Source organism: Lactuca saligna, chromosome 5 (assembly GCF_052625555.1).
Source record: "Lactuca saligna cultivar CGN05327 chromosome 5, ASM5262555v1, whole genome shotgun sequence".
Classification (NCBI taxonomy): domain Eukaryota; kingdom Viridiplantae; phylum Streptophyta; class Magnoliopsida; order Asterales; family Asteraceae; genus Lactuca; species Lactuca saligna.
Genome location: NC_136421.1, coordinates 128,529,974 through 128,547,284, shown reverse-complemented (window position 1 = coordinate 128,547,284; position 17,311 = coordinate 128,529,974). Strand labels below are relative to the sequence as shown.

The 17,311-nt window shown below is 35.1% G+C and overlaps 1 protein-coding gene across 1 annotated transcript; it reads right to left on the bottom strand.

Moving 5' to 3' along the window:
• Positions 1–14,024: 14,024 nt before the first annotated feature.
• LOC144997347 (uncharacterized) lies at positions 14,025–16,801 on the bottom strand. The gene is made up of 6 exons (XM_078957228.1): positions 16,687–16,801; positions 16,445–16,577; positions 16,127–16,284; positions 15,762–16,029; positions 15,321–15,414; positions 14,025–14,865 (listed from the first exon to the last, which is right to left on the bottom strand). Exons 2-6 carry the CDS (start codon positions 16,571–16,573, stop codon positions 14,132–14,134), a joined length of 1,383 nt encoding a protein of 460 aa, XP_078813354.1. The 5' UTR covers positions 16,574–16,577; positions 16,687–16,801; the 3' UTR covers positions 14,025–14,131.
• Between the last annotated feature and the right edge of the window lie 510 nt (positions 16,802–17,311).

The window sequence follows — 17,311 nt, the reverse complement described above, 5'->3', positions numbered from 1 at the left end:
TTCACAAATTCCACGCTCTCCCTCCAGGAGACTCTGGTTATATTACCGGTGAGGATTTATTGGTACTCCGAGGGGCATAATGAAGATAGTCTCACAATCCTGTATTAACTAGTTTACGTGTTGTTTGGTTGTTCTCGAGTTCAAAATCGTTTGTAACGGTGTAGAGTATAAATAATTATACATAAAATAATTATTTAGCATGATACTCTAGTTTTGTATTCGTAGTAATGGATAAACTAAATCTAACATAGTTTATATGGTTGACTTTGCATGAAGTTCAAATCTGTAAGACTGGTAGTGAAATCCCAAACTATACCTATTATAGTTTGAGTGGTTCGTTACGTTCATGTGTGGTTTTGAAAACTAAGAAATTATGATTAGAAAACATCCCTTATGCTCCGTATATTACAAAAGGGATTATTGTATCTAAACGTTTGATAGTAAACCATTGTAATTGCAATAGTTTTTAAGTTATGAAAACCTTTATGTTTAGCTTATATTCCCCCCGAAACATGAAAAAATCAGAAAAGTGTATGGGTATGAGCTCACAATTTATCGTAGGATCCAAATGTCCATTTGGTTTTGAGTGTCGAGTGTCAACCGATGTTTTGTACGCGAGTGGACCCTATTAACATATATTGCACATATATGTATTAGATTGAGTATTCCATGACAAATCATGATGGAAAACCACCCTAAAGACTTGGAATCACTAGAATTAAGTGTTCTATGCTCCATACTTAGTGATCTTTGCAAGTTTAAGGCCAAATATGAGCATTAGAGTGGGTGTATGGCCATAAAGGCAAGTGTGCAGCCAAACTGTGTGTGCGGCTGCACATAGGGGTGTGTGGCTGTACAGGGGGTGTGTGCAGCCGTATACAGGAGTATGCGGCCGTACACTCCTCATTTGTGCCCGAAATGTTGATTTTTGAGGTATTCAAGTGCTAAAACAAAGTCTACTAGTAAATGGAGGCCAAACTCTTCACCTTGGAGAGTTTTAGTGTGTGTGCAGCCACCTTATGAAGGTGTGCGGCTGCACTCCTTCAAAGGATGAAGAAGACAAAGAACATGCAGAGTTTCAGGCTTAGATTTAGGTGTTTTACCTGAATAACAATCTAGATGATGGATTTCTTCACGTTTTTGAGGCCCTTAGAGTGTTCTTGGATGAGATTTTTAGAGAGAGAAAGTAGTGTGCAGCCAAAGAAGAAAAAGTGAATGAAAGGGGGTCCTCTCCTATATATAGGGTTGAGTGTGTGGCTGGGGGTGTGTGTGCGGCTGGCTGGCCGCACACTCGGGTGTGCGGCCGCACACACCTTCTTTGGTCTGGTTGGCTCGATTTTGTGATGATACACACATTCTAACCCTTCTTAAGATTAAAATCTAGGTTATACTAAGCCTAAAACACTCATATGGACCCACAATTTCGATAAAAGATTATAAATCCGAGTTTAATATTGATTTACGGATCGATTGTACAGGATAAAAGTTTCGGGTTATCACACATACCATTAAGAATATGACCACGACATATGTAATCATCATTTTCCCACTTTTATCTCCTTCTTGTTGCCTCTAAAGGTTCATCTTCAATAGATTTAGGTAAGACTGGCATGGGTGTAATCAGAAGATACACCACTTTTAAAGTGGTAAGGAGAAACTGCATCTTCTTCTGCCGTCTATGAAATTCTTCCCCTTCAAACTTGTTCAATTTGTCAAACTTGCTTGTAATATCGTTCACAGAATCACCACTTTCCATGATCACAAAATACTTTAATCTTTTTTAGAAATTTTGGTATAAAAAGGCTTGGAAATTCTGAGAATTATGTTAAACACTTTCAGATTAAAGTATTTGGATGGTACTCCTAATATTTGATAGGATAAGACTCAGAAAATTGAGAAAACAGAAGAGAGACTGTTCAAGATGTTATGAAGATGAAGTGTACCAACCAAAATATTTTGAATATGATCATATAAACAGAAAAACTTTCTGTCTTAAAACTGCCACATGACAGTTTTACATCCTAAAACTGTCCAAAACGTCAAAAACTTTCTTAAATCTGGGTCTAAAATATGGACCCCGCTCCCAGGGGCGCTACTCCCGGACCCCCGTCTGTTCAGAGGATGGGCCCCTAAATAGTAGTATACTTTCAACAAAGAGAAAATTAAACAAATATGCACTCCGCACCATACCGATTTATTCAATAATTGTCAAAGTGACATTAATCAACAAATTAACCCCATTACACTTAAATAACATTAGTGATATAAAATCACCATAAAAAGATCCATAAGCTAAATACATCATAGTTTAGAAATAGCCAGTTTTCAATTGTAGTTGAATCTGCTCAATAGTTGATCATAAACTAATAAAACACATAGAGATGCATTCATGTATGATTATCAAGTTTGGGCTTGACTAGTCTTCCTCCATATAGTTTGACTATAAAGATTAAATGAGTTTCTAAGGAGAAAACATACACGAATGAAAATCTTTCCAAGATTTAAGCCAACATCTCAAAGTAAGAATCTTCTTTCTTTTAAGATAATTACACATTATGGATTAATTATAAATCAAGAAGACTCTTGTGTTTTCTACAAAGGTAGTAGGAGCACTATAACATTCTTAGTCTTATATGTAGTCAACATACTAATTCTTGGAATAAGGATCAATATAGATAGATCATGGAAACTTAAAGGATTAAGTAAAATTGCATTAATTGTCAATGATATTAAAGAGCTTAAGATAAAGGACTTTCAGAGAGTTATCTTGTTAAATACCACATGACATGATTTTGAGCACTCCTCAAAATCCCAGTACAATGTTTTGAACTAGATTATATGATTTTATTCCATATACTGCTGGAATTGGACTGATCATATATGTCACGATTATGCATGAAGGCCAAATAAAGTGTATGCTTAAAGAATGTCGAATGATACAAGTATAAACCGAGAATAAGTCATGGTTTGACTTAAAGGAACATTCTAAAGTACTTGCGAGAACTAGAGGAATATTCCTAATCTGCGGAGTATTTGAAAGGAAATTATATTTAAGTTGTTTCACATATGATAAACTTGCAAATAAATTAAGATGATTCTCAATCGGTCGTGTTCTCATTATGAATGAAGAGAAATTACATGGATAGTAGTTCCATGCACATTTTATTTAGAGTTACACATCAGATTTAGAGTACACTGTTGTTCGGGGAACCAGATACAAAGATGCTTAATGTATAGTTCATTATGACTATTAGTAATCCCATTACGCAAGTATTGGTATCTAAGTCATATTTAAGCATCTAATTCATTCTCAATAGTTTTCTTTATATATGAGTTACATATATATATATATATATATATATATATATATGTATATAGATGAAAATGTTTGTTAATATAAATAGATGTATTTGATTGAAACTTAGTATTTGGATATTAGAATAATACAAGCAACATATATATTGTTATAAGTTGAGATATTGGATATGAATCTCTCATTAAATAACTGTTGTGTTATGTATTAGCATTTTTAAATCCTTGAATAATAGATTATTCTAAATATCCATAGTCGTTCATAGTTATGGGAATATCTATGAGGTAAGATTAATATGAGTGGTTTGGTTTATTCTCACGAAGATAAAATAAGAAGAGTTGCTACCAAATTTGTAGGTACATGATTAGGAGAATAAGTACTGGACCTGACCCCATCAAAATCACTTTATGGATTGTAGTCATGAGTTTTGTTTTGATCAAGGTTGTATTTTTGTATTCTTAGACCTAAGATACATATTTGGGACTTGAAGTGTAGGAATTGTTGTGCTTTGACATGGTTTAACGTTATTCCGTAAAATACAGTCATAAGGGCTATCATTGGGTATGACATGAACTACATTGATGGGTGTATATAGTCAAGATATGGTTTATCCCTCTTATTCGTTGAGATTTAGACATCTTAGCGCTTACTCAAAGTTGAACACTAGATGAGATTGATCACGATCCATATCTCATGTTCAACATGATGTCTGAGACAAAAGAATAATTAATACCACACCTTTAATACAATTATAGTTTAGAGCTCCTGGAATTGGCTGTTAACGAGATGGCACCCTTCATATATTGTTAGGGGCAGTAGCCCATTCTAGAAATCAATTAATATCTATGTCAGCTTGTAATGAATATGAGTTAAGCACTTAAAGGCTTAAGATAATCAAGAATATAAGAAGGAACTAGCATTCCAAGTGCCTTACTCTTGATAGTGGATATACATAGAAACTCATATTCTTTTATTTTGCTATCTTTATTAACACCCCAAAAGAAAGTGGGTTCAAAAGCTTCAAATGTTGTCATTCATTGTTTTTAATTCATTCTAAGCTCTATAAATGGACCCTTGATGATTTGGTTTTGTTATAAACTAAAAATAAACTTTTATTTTTATAAGACTTCTATTCTGGTTTTTGTAAAAAACAAAATTATATTTTGTATCAAAACCCATTGGAACCTACTTCAGTGTGTTTGTGTGTGTGTATGTGGGTATATATATATATATATATATATATATATATATATATATATATATATATATCATGGCATAAAATGGTGTTAGTATAAGTATATAAATGTTTCGATATTGTCATTTATATTTATACTCGTTAATGGATCATAAAAAGAAATATTGTAATTGTTCATCACAATATGTACTTTATTTCTCACACTCACCTAAGCTACTATTTCCGTACACATTTAGATTGCTAAATTTGGTTGATTTCACTTAAGTTGAAATCTAATTTTTATTCAAAATGTAGCCATTATGCTTCCTGGTTTTTGTTAGGAACTTTTTGAGGTATTACACTTAGGTTATTAAACTTTAAAAATAAAGTTTCCAAACACACCTTTTGTAGAAATGGTAACAACTCTAGGATTTCTATGTGAATTTCATATTCATCAAACTAAGAACACAAACTTAGTATAAAGATCTGAAATAACCGTTAATCTTTGTGAGTTGAGAACGTTATGTATAGATCTATATGGGTTGACGCCCCCGCCTGTGGTTTCTAGCTACAACCATTACCTGTTGAGACAAAATGGGTGATAACTTCTTATTCTTATTATTTTCCTTATTTACAACGTTGATGAAGCATTGGTGAGTCTACAACACAAAACTGTGTGGTGCTTCTCAGAGGAAAGTTTACGTCATGTAGCTCATTTATAAACTTGACATAGCCCCAGAACCAACTATAAAAATAGAAATAGATTTTGGAATAGTACTGTATGTAGTATAAGATTATATTCTTAGTCCATGGTAAAGTGTTACTGTTTTATTTAAAATAAACACTTAAGAGTATACAACACGAAATCATGTTGAGTTCAACTTATATTTCATAAGTTAATCAACATCCATACTTGTATAGGATTACAAGTACAATTACACTTTAGTTATGTTGACATTTTCATAGTTAATTCTCACTTTGAATTATAAAAGTATCATTTTAATATAACTTGATAGTCATTCAATTTTATATAAAGTTTTACTTTGAAAAATATATACAGAGTCAAAACTTGTGGAACTCACGAATTTTTTTTGCAAATGTATTTTTAAACGTGTGTATTCTTAAGGAGTTAAAAGCTGAAGAGATGACATCTGTACTTTGGAATATCTTTTTGTTCACATTTACGATGATCTTTTTATTCATGCATCTTGTTTATTGATTTAGGATTTGATTGAAGTAATTTAAGTACTTTATTATTCACAAAGTTGAATGTTGTACTTTTGTAACCAGATTCACAAATATTTGTAATATACCATTTTAGTTATTGTAATGTTTAGTATATGTTTGTTGACTGTGATCCAACGATGGTGTCACAACCCGACATTTCCATCGCCGATTGGGGTATGACGTCGAGTTATCATAAAATGTGGGTCAGGGATGAGGATGTGCAAAAGATGGCCTTCAAGACTAGTTGTGGTCATTACAAGTTTGTGGTGATGCCTTTTGCGTTCACCAACACACCGACAATGTTCATGGATCTCATACCCCAGGTGTCAAGCCAATGTTGGACCGGTCGGTGATTATATTTATCGATAATATCTTGGTCTATTATAAGGCCAAGGTGTAGCATGAGGAGCATATGAGATAGGTTCTTAAGACTTTGATAATGGAGAGACTTTTTGTAAAGTTCTCCAAATGTAAGTTCTGGTTGCATGAGGTGCAGTTCTTAGGACCTTGAGGCAGAGACTATGCGAGGCTCTGATACGGACCCTTCCCGAGGGTGTGGGTGATTTTGTGGTTTATCACGATGTTTCTATCGTGGGTTTGGGGGCAGTGCTTATGTAAATGGGTCACATAATCACTTGTGCTTCGAGGCAGTTGAAGCCTCATGAGGGGAATTATCCTACTCATGACTGTTAGTTGGGGGCTGAGGTTATCTCTCTCAAGATTTGACGACATTACTTGTATGGGGTACAGTGTACAATCTACATGGATAACAAGATTTTGAGATATTTGATGGATCATCCGAACCTGAATATGAGGTTGTGCAGATGATTAGATGCAATGAAGGATTATAATTATGATATTCTGTATCATCATGGGAAGGCCAACATAATAGTCGACACCTTGAGTTGTAAGGTGACCAGTGCTCCTATCAGATACGTATATGCGAGGATGATTATCACTTCACCATTATTGGATTTGATCAAGGAAGTGTAGGTTATGGGATTATTGGAAAAGAAATGGATGAAAGAAAAGATCAGGGGTCAAATTCCTTCATTTGTCCGAGATAGTTAGGTCTTGTTTAGTCAGTACGGTAAAGTATAGGTTCATGTTTCTGGTGGGGTTAGGCATACTTTGTTGGAGGAAGAAAAAAATTTAAAAATTTCAATCCATCCAGGCGCTACAAAGATTTATGGGACCTAATACATAGTTATTGGTGGCCCTATATGAAGATGGAGGTAGCTTGGTATGTGGAGCGATGCTTGAATTGCTAGAAGGTCACGTCCGAACATCAGATACCTCACGACAAGGTGTAGTCGTTAGACATTCCCATGTGGAAATGGGAGGAGATGACCATGGATTTCATTACAAAGTTGCCTTGGATGACACATGGGGTCGATTCGATTTGGGTTACTGTTGATAGGTTAAGTAAGAGCTCCCACTTCATCTTGATTCAAGAGAGTTTATCATTTGGGAAGCTAGCCAAGCTTTACATAAATGAAGTGGTTGCACATCATGGGGTTCCATTTTTAGTGGTTTTCGATCGTAATGCCCGTTTTACTTCTCGATTCTAGAGGAATTTTCACGAGGAGTTGGATACTCGATTCATTTTTAGTACCGCTTACCGCTTGCAAAATGATGGTTAGAGCGATTGGACCTTTCAGACACATGAGGACATGCTGCGTGCATGTGTTGGACTTTGGTGGGAGTTAGGATACTTATCTTCTTTTAGCAGAGTTCTCTTACAACAAGAGTTACCATTCCAACATTGGTATGCCTCCCTTTAAGTTGGTATATAAGAGTAGATATCAAACTCTGATTTTTTGGGGTGAGGTTAGTTAGTGAGTGATGTGGAGAACTGAAGTGGTGCTCAAGACCATGGATTTTATTCAGTATGTGCAAGATAGGCTGCAAATCGCGGATAGCAGAAAAAGAGTTATGATAATCGACGTCGTTCCGACCTTGAGTTTCAGGTGGGAGATCTTGTGCTTCTGAAGGTGTCACCTTGAAAATGTGTCATCCAATTTCGGTAGTGGGGCATGTTGGGCCCCAAATTTATTAGATCTTTTAAATATATCGATATGGTGGGCAAGGTTGTGTACCATTTGGATCTTCTTGTCGAGCTTAGACAGATTCACAACACATTTCATGTCTCTCAGCCGTGGAAGTGTTTTTCTGATGATTCCGTAGTAGTTTCCTTGGATGAGATTCAGGTTGCTGAGCACCTGAACTATGTGGAGAGATTGGTTGTTGTTTTAGATAGGAAGACAAATTGTTAACTTTAAGAAAATTGGTTGTCCATGACATGGTGAAAGGGATCAACATGAAGTGACATTTCTATATGAAACATGTGTTCCATTTAGACACCACGGAGTGGTCATGCAATGCCCACGACATGGTGACGTCGGATGTGTAAAGCCCTAGTTTTCGGGCTCAATGCCATATTTAAAGGAAGTGATGGCTAGGGTTTCGTCTACTCTCAACCTCCATCCCCTCCAAAAGTATTCTTGATCAACTATAGGCTCTCTGCAAGCTTTGAGCTCATTTTGGTGTTTTTGGTGTACTCTAAAGGAAGAATAATAATATTACAATGCAAGGATCAAGAAAGCAACTCCTTTCCACCTTTGGTATTACTCTTTGGACCATTTGAAAGACTTCAAGACTTAATTTTTTTGGTTCGTTCTTAGTAGATCTTGGATTCTATGCATATTTGGGTTGATAATTGTGATTTGAGTAGATCAATGAGATAAAGTTTGCAACTTTATGATTCATCAAGGTCCCTTGAGCTTAATACCTTATGGATCTAGAAATTGGTTGAGTTTTTAGAGTCATGCATATGGTTTAAGTCATTTTTCTCATATAGCGACCTAGTTGGATGAAGGACATGTGTGAGTCTTGCATGTCCATAAAAGTTCGGATTTTGATGGACCATTAAGTCCCCAAGAAGTATCCTAGAAAGTTAGAACTGAAGGATTAACATATTGAGAGCTTAATCCAATAAGTTTTCTTTATGTAGTTGCCACAACGTGGTGGTTGGTCTAGTCGGAACTGTTTTACTGTGAAGCCACCACGACGTGGAGGTTAGTTGGGGTTGACTTTGGCTATTGAATTTTAGACCTATTTGACTTTAGTAATATTGATATTTTTAGAAGGTAGACTAATGGTTTACCTTGTATGATTGATTAGGATGGTGTAACACCCGCTCTTCGACTGTGTGAGCTTGTTAGCTATCGACTAATTTGTTAGGCAACCCCAAATTATTATTCTTAAATGTTTGGAGTCGTCAATAAACAACTCCTTTCCACCTTTGGTATTACAAATCCTATCTTCACTAACGGAATGCGTCACTATATGTTATTTTCTTAAATGTTTGGAGTCGTCAATAAACAAATATCTAGTTATTTATATGTCCCAATATTATCATAAGTAATTATAACTTGTAAGTGATAACCCCGTTTAACTAAACAGAGTTATATTACTTTTCAACCACTTCACCCGGGTAAAAAGTTTTGACCCCGTTAAACTTTAGCATCGGGTAGCCATGTACCGGGTGCAATACCCGAGACATATATAAGCAAATGAACACTACTTTTAAGCCTTTTACCACTCCTTCACTCTCTCTCACTACTTTCTCTCTCTAGAGCCGAACCCGACTCCAAAACCGCGAATTCAGGCTTCAAAACGTAAGGGTTTCTTCCCTACCTTGTCCAAATCATAGTTCATAACATTTTGAGGCCAAAAATCATAAGATTTAGGGGATTAAATGGAGTTTATGGCCTAGGAAGCCCCTTAGGCCGTAAACACCTAAAATCTTGCCCAAAAACCTCATTTTTCCTTCCTTTAAGCTTATATATTAATTAAGGGATATACCTAGGAGATTTTAGACATGAAATCATAAGAAATTGAAGCCTAAAAAGGAGTTTACGGCCCAAGCTTATGCTTAGGCCGTAAACACCCAAAAACCCTTGATAAATGTCCCAAAAACTCATCTAGGGCATAGAGTAAATTAGCTATGAAACTTGGAAATGTCTTTGGCCACTAAACAACACAATTTAGGGACAAAAGAGGAGTTTACGGCCAAGAATAGTCTTGGGTCGTAAACACCCAAAAATGTTGCCAAAAAGTCCCTAAAACCCCACCTAAGGTCATCTAGTATTTATCTAAGGTGAAGGGAAGTGTGTTGTACCATTAAGCATCTCATTTTGAAGCCAAAAGAAGAGTTTACGGCCAAGACTATACTTGGGCCGTAAACTCCCCAATTTTTATGCCAAAATGCCCCAAAACTCCACATAAGGCCTTCATAAATTTATCTAAGATGTAGGAGTGTGTTTTGGACCATTTAAACATACATTTTGAAGAACAAAATGGAGTTTACGGCCTAAGCACAAGCCTTGGCCGTAAACTCCCCAAAATGTCCCTAAATGAGGGTTTAAACCCTCCAAATTAGTTCAAGACACTTGTTAGGAAATTAGGGAAGTGATTAAAGGCCTTAACTTGCAATTTTAGAGGACCACATGAGTTTACGGTCAAGCCTAGGGGCTTACGGACGTAAACTACCAAGGAGTGGCCTTTGGGCCGTAAACTCCAAGGGAGTGAACTCATGGACTTCCCCGTAAACCCCTCTTGGCCTTGTACCACTCCCGGGAACTCCTTCTAGGCCCTAAAACCCCGAATTGATGTTAGAAGGCCTAAATACTTAAATGGAAAGCATAAAATGATTAATTTCTTGTAAAATACATATTTCATATGACATTAGGATCCTAAAAGGTGCACAAGTCATTATTTGGAACAAAACGCTCAACCGACACTTTTACCCGATTTACCCGGTTCACCCGATTTACGCGAATTCAGGTGAGCATACCCCTTTAATGAACCTTTCAAATGTTTTATATGCTTTAGGGGGGGGGGGGATACAAGTTGATTATACATGTCTATGAAAAGTTATACAAGACAATTATTCATGTTACAGAATTAATCACATGTGATTCACTACCCGTAGTTCAAATCACATGTGATTTATCACTATGCCGTATAAATAAATTATTTGTTTTCAAAACTATTTTGGATAAACAAACAATTTTTTAAATGTTCTTTTGGACAATACTTGGACAATACTTTTATTTAACAAATCTTCTTATAAAATGTAACCACACTGATATATTTATATAAGTAAGATTTGAAGGACATAGGACCGATAGCTCGCCTTATTTCCTGTTCTTGTTTGATTGTGGGCTTAGGGTAGTGGTTATCCGTCCGACTGTCGTTGATTTCTTAGTTATATATCTTGTATATTAGTATGGATTACGAGTATTTCTTATTTCATTAGATGCCTAAATCACTAAGCTGACAAGAATCATACACACTAAGTTAACTATAATAGGTATAGTTAAGGCCTCTATTACTCGCTTTAACTACTACTCTACACCACTATAATACTCTCTATTATGAAACTATACACTAATAAGAGAATACAATACGAGTTATACAAAAGACTACTACACTATAATACAAAAAGAAAGTACTAATCATGAGATAACACATTAACCCACTATGAGATACTCTATTTGCTACGCACTACGCCCAAAAGTTTTCCGATAGGAAGACGATGCTTATGTATAGATCTATACGGGGCAGACGCTATTACATCCCGACTGTTAACTTCAGTCCGAGCCGCACATGTCCAGGGATGCCTCTACTCCACTACACTGTGCATGACCGGGAAGGTCATGGGGTCCGCTATTACTCACACTATTGGTAACATACAAGAAATACACTATAACCGCACTAAAATACTAAACAAAGGTAAAGTTAATATCCCGAAGTAAACAAGTATCTAGTACTAAAGGAAGTTGCACCACTATTATTTACTTCAAGTATAACTTACCATATTACATTATTTATTGGTGAGTCACTATTATTCTTCCACGATAAATGGTTTTCAAAGATGAAAATGACATATTTCTTAAAGGTTTTCACTTATTATACATTTATGGAAAATATAGGATTTTCTAGGTTTTACTACTACTTATGACTGTAAATTTCAGCCTTTCATACTATCGGTTCTAATGCTTTTTATATAAGAACTCACACTAAACTCTTATGAACTCACCAGCTTTATGCTGATATTCTTTTCAAAATAACTTGTATCCTCAGGTCAAAGATAGACAGGTACGAATGCAACATTTTTGGAGAAGATGGAGCATGCAAGAACCATCTCTTATTTTTGGTTTACTTTTGGTGTTTGTTGAACATTACAAAATACACTTGTAAATACACTCACTATGTAAATGAAATGGTTGTATGTTTCTTGCTTTTACTATTATGCAATTGTGATGATACCGTACACTACGTCCTCCACCCCGAAACGTATTCCGCCGTTATCGGTTTTGGGGGTGTGACAGATGATGAGATAGAATGATACATTAGGCCATGTGGTAGATATATCATGACCTAAGTTATAAACCAAAGGTTTAGGTCCTATTTGATTTGGGTCTGACCGGGTCCGGTCAGACCTTTTGTCTGACCCAGTCCGATCCAACCCGTTTGATTTGCATATTTTTCCATCTGACCGAGACCTTAAAAAAATAGTTGCTGACTGATAAACTTCCCAAGCTTACCCCTCATCAATCTCACCCGGTCTTGAGCCAAATCGGTCCTCTTCTCAGTGATGAAAATCATCATCCTTGTCACCATCGCCATCGCTTCCTTCTTCCATCGATGCCATCACTTCCTTTTTCTATCGAGAAAATAGGAATGCTTCTTCCTCTGTCAATCGATCTGGGATTGTTCTTTAATTTTGGATTATATGCCATGAATTAAAATCGACCATCTACTTTATGTTTTCTTATTCTGATTTTGTTGGTTTGTTCTATCTAAATCAATGAATATTGGAATTTATGCATTTAAATATCATTCAATTGATTTGCTTGTACATCGATTTAGATTGAACCTGGAGTCATGACATCATGATTGGTCATTCCACCATTAAAGCCTGTGTGAAACCCTTCGTCAAGAGTATGATGCCTCAGTCTGCATCAAATTCATGTTGTTTTGATCTCACTTGGATGTATGAAACCAAATTATGTTGTGAAAACAAACTCCTACCAGTCTCTTCCTAAAACCAAATCAAGTTCATGTTGTTTCCATATCTCACTTGGATGAGTTATAACTTATGACAATACAAGACTTTACAATCTTAATTTATGTTGTGTAATTGTTCTTTAGTTTGTTATGAATTGAATTTTTATCAAAGAAAGTTATTGGTTCAACAAGAGCTAGACCACGCTCCGATGTAGTGTGACTATTGTAGAAATAATATTGGATCTTATTATTCTATTTTTTTATTCTTTAAATTCAAGTTGTAATCACTTTATTTTAGGGATTGATGTTTTTGCTTTATGTTTTTTTATTCAGATTACATGTAATTGTATTCATATGAGTTTATCATTTGTTTTTCTTTTAATACTTGATGTTTTTGCTCCAAGTGTTATGGCTAATGTTTGTTGCATGTCTCATAAGTAACATATAATTATTAAACTTCAAATTAATGGCTGATTATCAATCTTTTAAATTGATTGATGAATGTAAATCTGGTAAATGAATGAATTGTTTGCATTGTTGAATGACAATTTGTATTACAATTTGTATGTTTCTATAATTCTTTAGCAACTTTATCCATTACTGTATAGAGCAATAAGGTAAAATTGTCATTTTTTTATCAGGCAACACATTCAGTCAGATGTACAATTAAACACAATGGTTTTTTACTCAATCAGGATTTCTTACCCAGACAAACATTTTTCAGTCAACACTTTCTGAGTCAGTAATTATCAAACGGGACCTTACTTTTCAAAGGAGCAGCGCTTTTTGAATATTTCATCACCCATTAAATTTTAAACGAATAACATATATAAAGTGTTGAATTCTCTTTGAAATACTATGCATATCCGGTTACTAATACATAAAATGTTTTATAGGGACATCATCAACTACCGTCAACAAAAATTTATAAATTTTCCACATTGCATTCAAATTAATCATGACAACAAGAATTAGAGAATTAATACGCAAAAGAGTGAATATATAAAATATTGCTTTACACAACAAAGGTATACTTCCTTACACTTAAGTGGAGGTTGTTACCAAAAGCTTCTAGACCAACCCTATTTTTAAGGTTGATGGCTCAAGCTCCGTTGTAGACATAAGTAGGGAATTTAAATGTTCTTTTAAGAGTAGATTATATATATATATATATATATATATATATATATATATATATATATATATATATATATATATATATATATATATATATGTCAGTTCCAAAAAAACCCTGAAGTTGTTGCAAAAATACATTGTTTAACAACGTTTACTTGAAATAGTGTCCAAGTATGTATGAGCAAGTTTCAATCAAGCCACCTTTAATTGAACACCGGTTTCTTGGTGAACTCCCAAGATCCTGCATAATCATCCGGAACAGGAAGATCAAGTTCTGAGCAAATAAATTGGATTATTTCCGCGACCAAAGGCCCGAAAGACAACTTGTTTAGGGTCACCGCAATCGAAAATCGGTTATTTATGTCACAATATCCCGTCGAACCACCTAAGCCTGCATGACCAAACCCAATCATCGAACCATCAATGTTGTTAATCCTATGAAATCCTAGCCCGAATTTTCCATTCGGTAATATTAAATCTTTATTAACTCCGTTTCCCAAGAACAAATCATGAAGTTTTGATTTTTGAGTGCTAAAGATTTTACTATCTATTTCATCATTTGTGTCATCGCTTTCAAGCACTTCAATGTTAAGATCAGATCCACGATTAGGATTAGTGGTGTGACTGTGAGTAATGGGGTGATGAGGGTGGCTTCCAAGTGGTGGGAGGGAGGAGGATTGGCTGGGAGGAACCACACCCCCGTCCACAAGGGTGGCATAGTAGCGGGCTAATGCACGGGCAGAGAAGTGTCCGTTAGACGCAGGTAGTATGGCACAACGGACATTGAGAGTGTTTGATGAGGTAATAAGGACATCAAGTATGTTGGGTGTGAAGGACGAAGGCACATGAGACATGAACTCAGGGGTTGCTGTTAAAGCGACAAACATACTAAATTCAGTTTTATCGTACGTAAGTGTCGCCAGACGGGATTCCACACCTGTATTCCACATAAAAACAAAAATTCCTTATAAACTATCTGACACGGCAATTTACAAAGTAACATTTATACTTTTGTCATTCATCGATTAAACCACTTAGTTATTTTATTTATATTGATTAAACTATTCTACTTTTGTAAAACCGCATTGATTTCCGTAGTTGCTTGCTTTCTCTTATAAACAAAATACAAAAAATCATAACACCACCATTTAACAGTTATTATTTTTATCAATTTAGTTACAATCATCACAAAGATGCACTTATAGCATGGTGAAAGCATGTTGTGATTTTACGTACTTTAACGTTTTTCAAAATCTGGCAACTAGGGAAAATAAGTTCTTTTACCGGTCAAAAAAGTATACTGGAATTAGTTACTAAAAAAATAGTGGAGTGTCTAATTTGATAAAAAAGTGTACAAAGTCGTTCTATACTTTGATTTTTTATAAATCTCACCAGGAGGAATCCCTATGTAAAACTCGCCTTCCACGTTAAGTGGGCGAACAAAAGCTTCCTCAAGAATATCTTGAAACTTCTTCCCCGATGCATGCTGCACATAATGTAAACGTCAATGATGAAAATAATGAAATAAAAATGAAGATATGTCACCATTGCTTTCATGTTCAAGGCAAAAACAACACAAAGAGACATCAAGGACTAGAGCCAATTTGTAATAGAATAGGTTACACCACATTTAATGCGCATTGGACTGACAACTGAGAAGTGAGATCAATGAGATAAAAATTCTAACTTTTTGTACCACCTAAAAAAGATAGAACAAGGTGAAACACAAACTTTTGAGTAAATAAATCTCTTGTTGATGCAAAAGATGAAAATGGTCTCCTCATCATTGAAAATATATAGATCTTGAAAAAAGGAAGATGTGTGTAATGTTACCTCAATGATCGCACCACATAGCCAACCATACGACAGATAATGATATATTTGTTTACAACCGGGTTCACTCTCTGGTTCAACTGTCGCAATGCGTTTTACACATTCATCCCAATCACAGAATAATATAGGATCATCTTCAACAATCACAGAAAGAGCATCGTGTAGACCAGATGTATGATTAAGTATATGATGAACCTTTATCTGATCTTTTCCATTTGTGCCAAACTCTGGCCAAATGTTTGCAACATTTTCGTCAAACTTTAGTTTCCTATGATGAGAATCCACATATGTTAATGTTTACTTGAGTGTCATGATAGCTCCTTCTAATTTTAAGGGTATTAAAACTATAAAATTGACGAAAATACCCTTTATCAGCCAGCCAATGTATCATTCCAGCCGTGACGCCTTTAGTTACAGAGAAAACCGGAAATAATGTATCATTCTGAACTGGACGAGGGTCATCTTTTCCCATTACTCCAGCTGACGTATCAATTATCACTTTCCCATCTTTGTATGCAGAAACCTAAGAAACATAAAGATCAGATAAGACTTTGTGTTACAACTCACAGGTAAACCGAAGACTGAAGATGATTACAAGGGTATTAACATCTTTTGCATGAACGAGAGAACGAAAGCACCTTTCCTTTATAATAAGCCAATTATATGAGGGAAGAGGTATGCACCTGAATTCCAAGTATTCTATGATCAGCGTTCCCTAATTCAACCAAGAAATGTCGCAGCTTGGCTTCTACATCAGAATGGATTGGACTATCATATAACCATTTTGCATTGGAGGATGGTCCGTTATTCATGTTGCTGAAACATAATTATAGCTAGTAAACAACGCTATGATATGACCAAATACGATTAAAGAAAGAATCAGTAGCGACTGGTTATATTGAAACAAAATCATAATCATATATACCTTTGGAGTAGGTGTCGCAATATTTGGATAATTAAGCTTATGCGAATGCTAATCTATGAATCTATGATGAAATCCTGAAACAATGTCGATTGTCAAGTAGATTTAAATACTCATCTTGAGTATTATTGTAGTATAGTGGTGGAAATTGAAAAAGAAATAAACTAACTAACGGGATTAAAGCATTTTCAATAATGACATTAGGTTGTTTCCCCATCTCCAATAGCAAAGATTCGGTTTAGTCTTTTTAGTATATTAAACAATGACAAAAACGCTATTTTTGAAGATTGTTTATTGATATGTAGGATTAATTGTAGAATAATAGGCAGGCAGCCTCCAAATTAGACATACTGTGCTTTCATATTGCTTTACATAATATATACTAGTTGGTAGTTGAGACTATGTGACTGGTTGTTTTGGCAATACCTGTTTTGATCTGTTTGCCATTAGATATTGAGAGTATAACGGTAGATAGAGCTTGATAAACAACAAACAAAAAACTTAATCAGGATTAAGAGGACAAATTTTCTTTAACACTGGTATTTAGCTCTCTATTATACATCGTTACAAACCCCTTTTCGCGATGTCCATAAAGCTTAATAATGGAGCTTAGTCTTCCATGCATATA

Bases quoted from the DNA above. Each gene is read 5' to 3' on its own strand.
- LOC144997347 (XM_078957228.1), bottom strand. From the start codon at position 16,573: ATGAATAACGGACCATCCTCCAATGCAAAATGGTTATATGATAGTCCA. The intron at 16,030-16,126 runs GTATTTTCGTCA...TTCTCATCATAG, and splicing joins CATTGGCTGGCTGATAAAGG to GAAACTAAAGTTTGACGAAA. The intron at 14,866-15,320 runs GTGAGATTTATA...TGTGGAATACAG, and splicing joins TTACATAGGGATTCCTCCTG to GTGTGGAATCCCGTCTGGCG.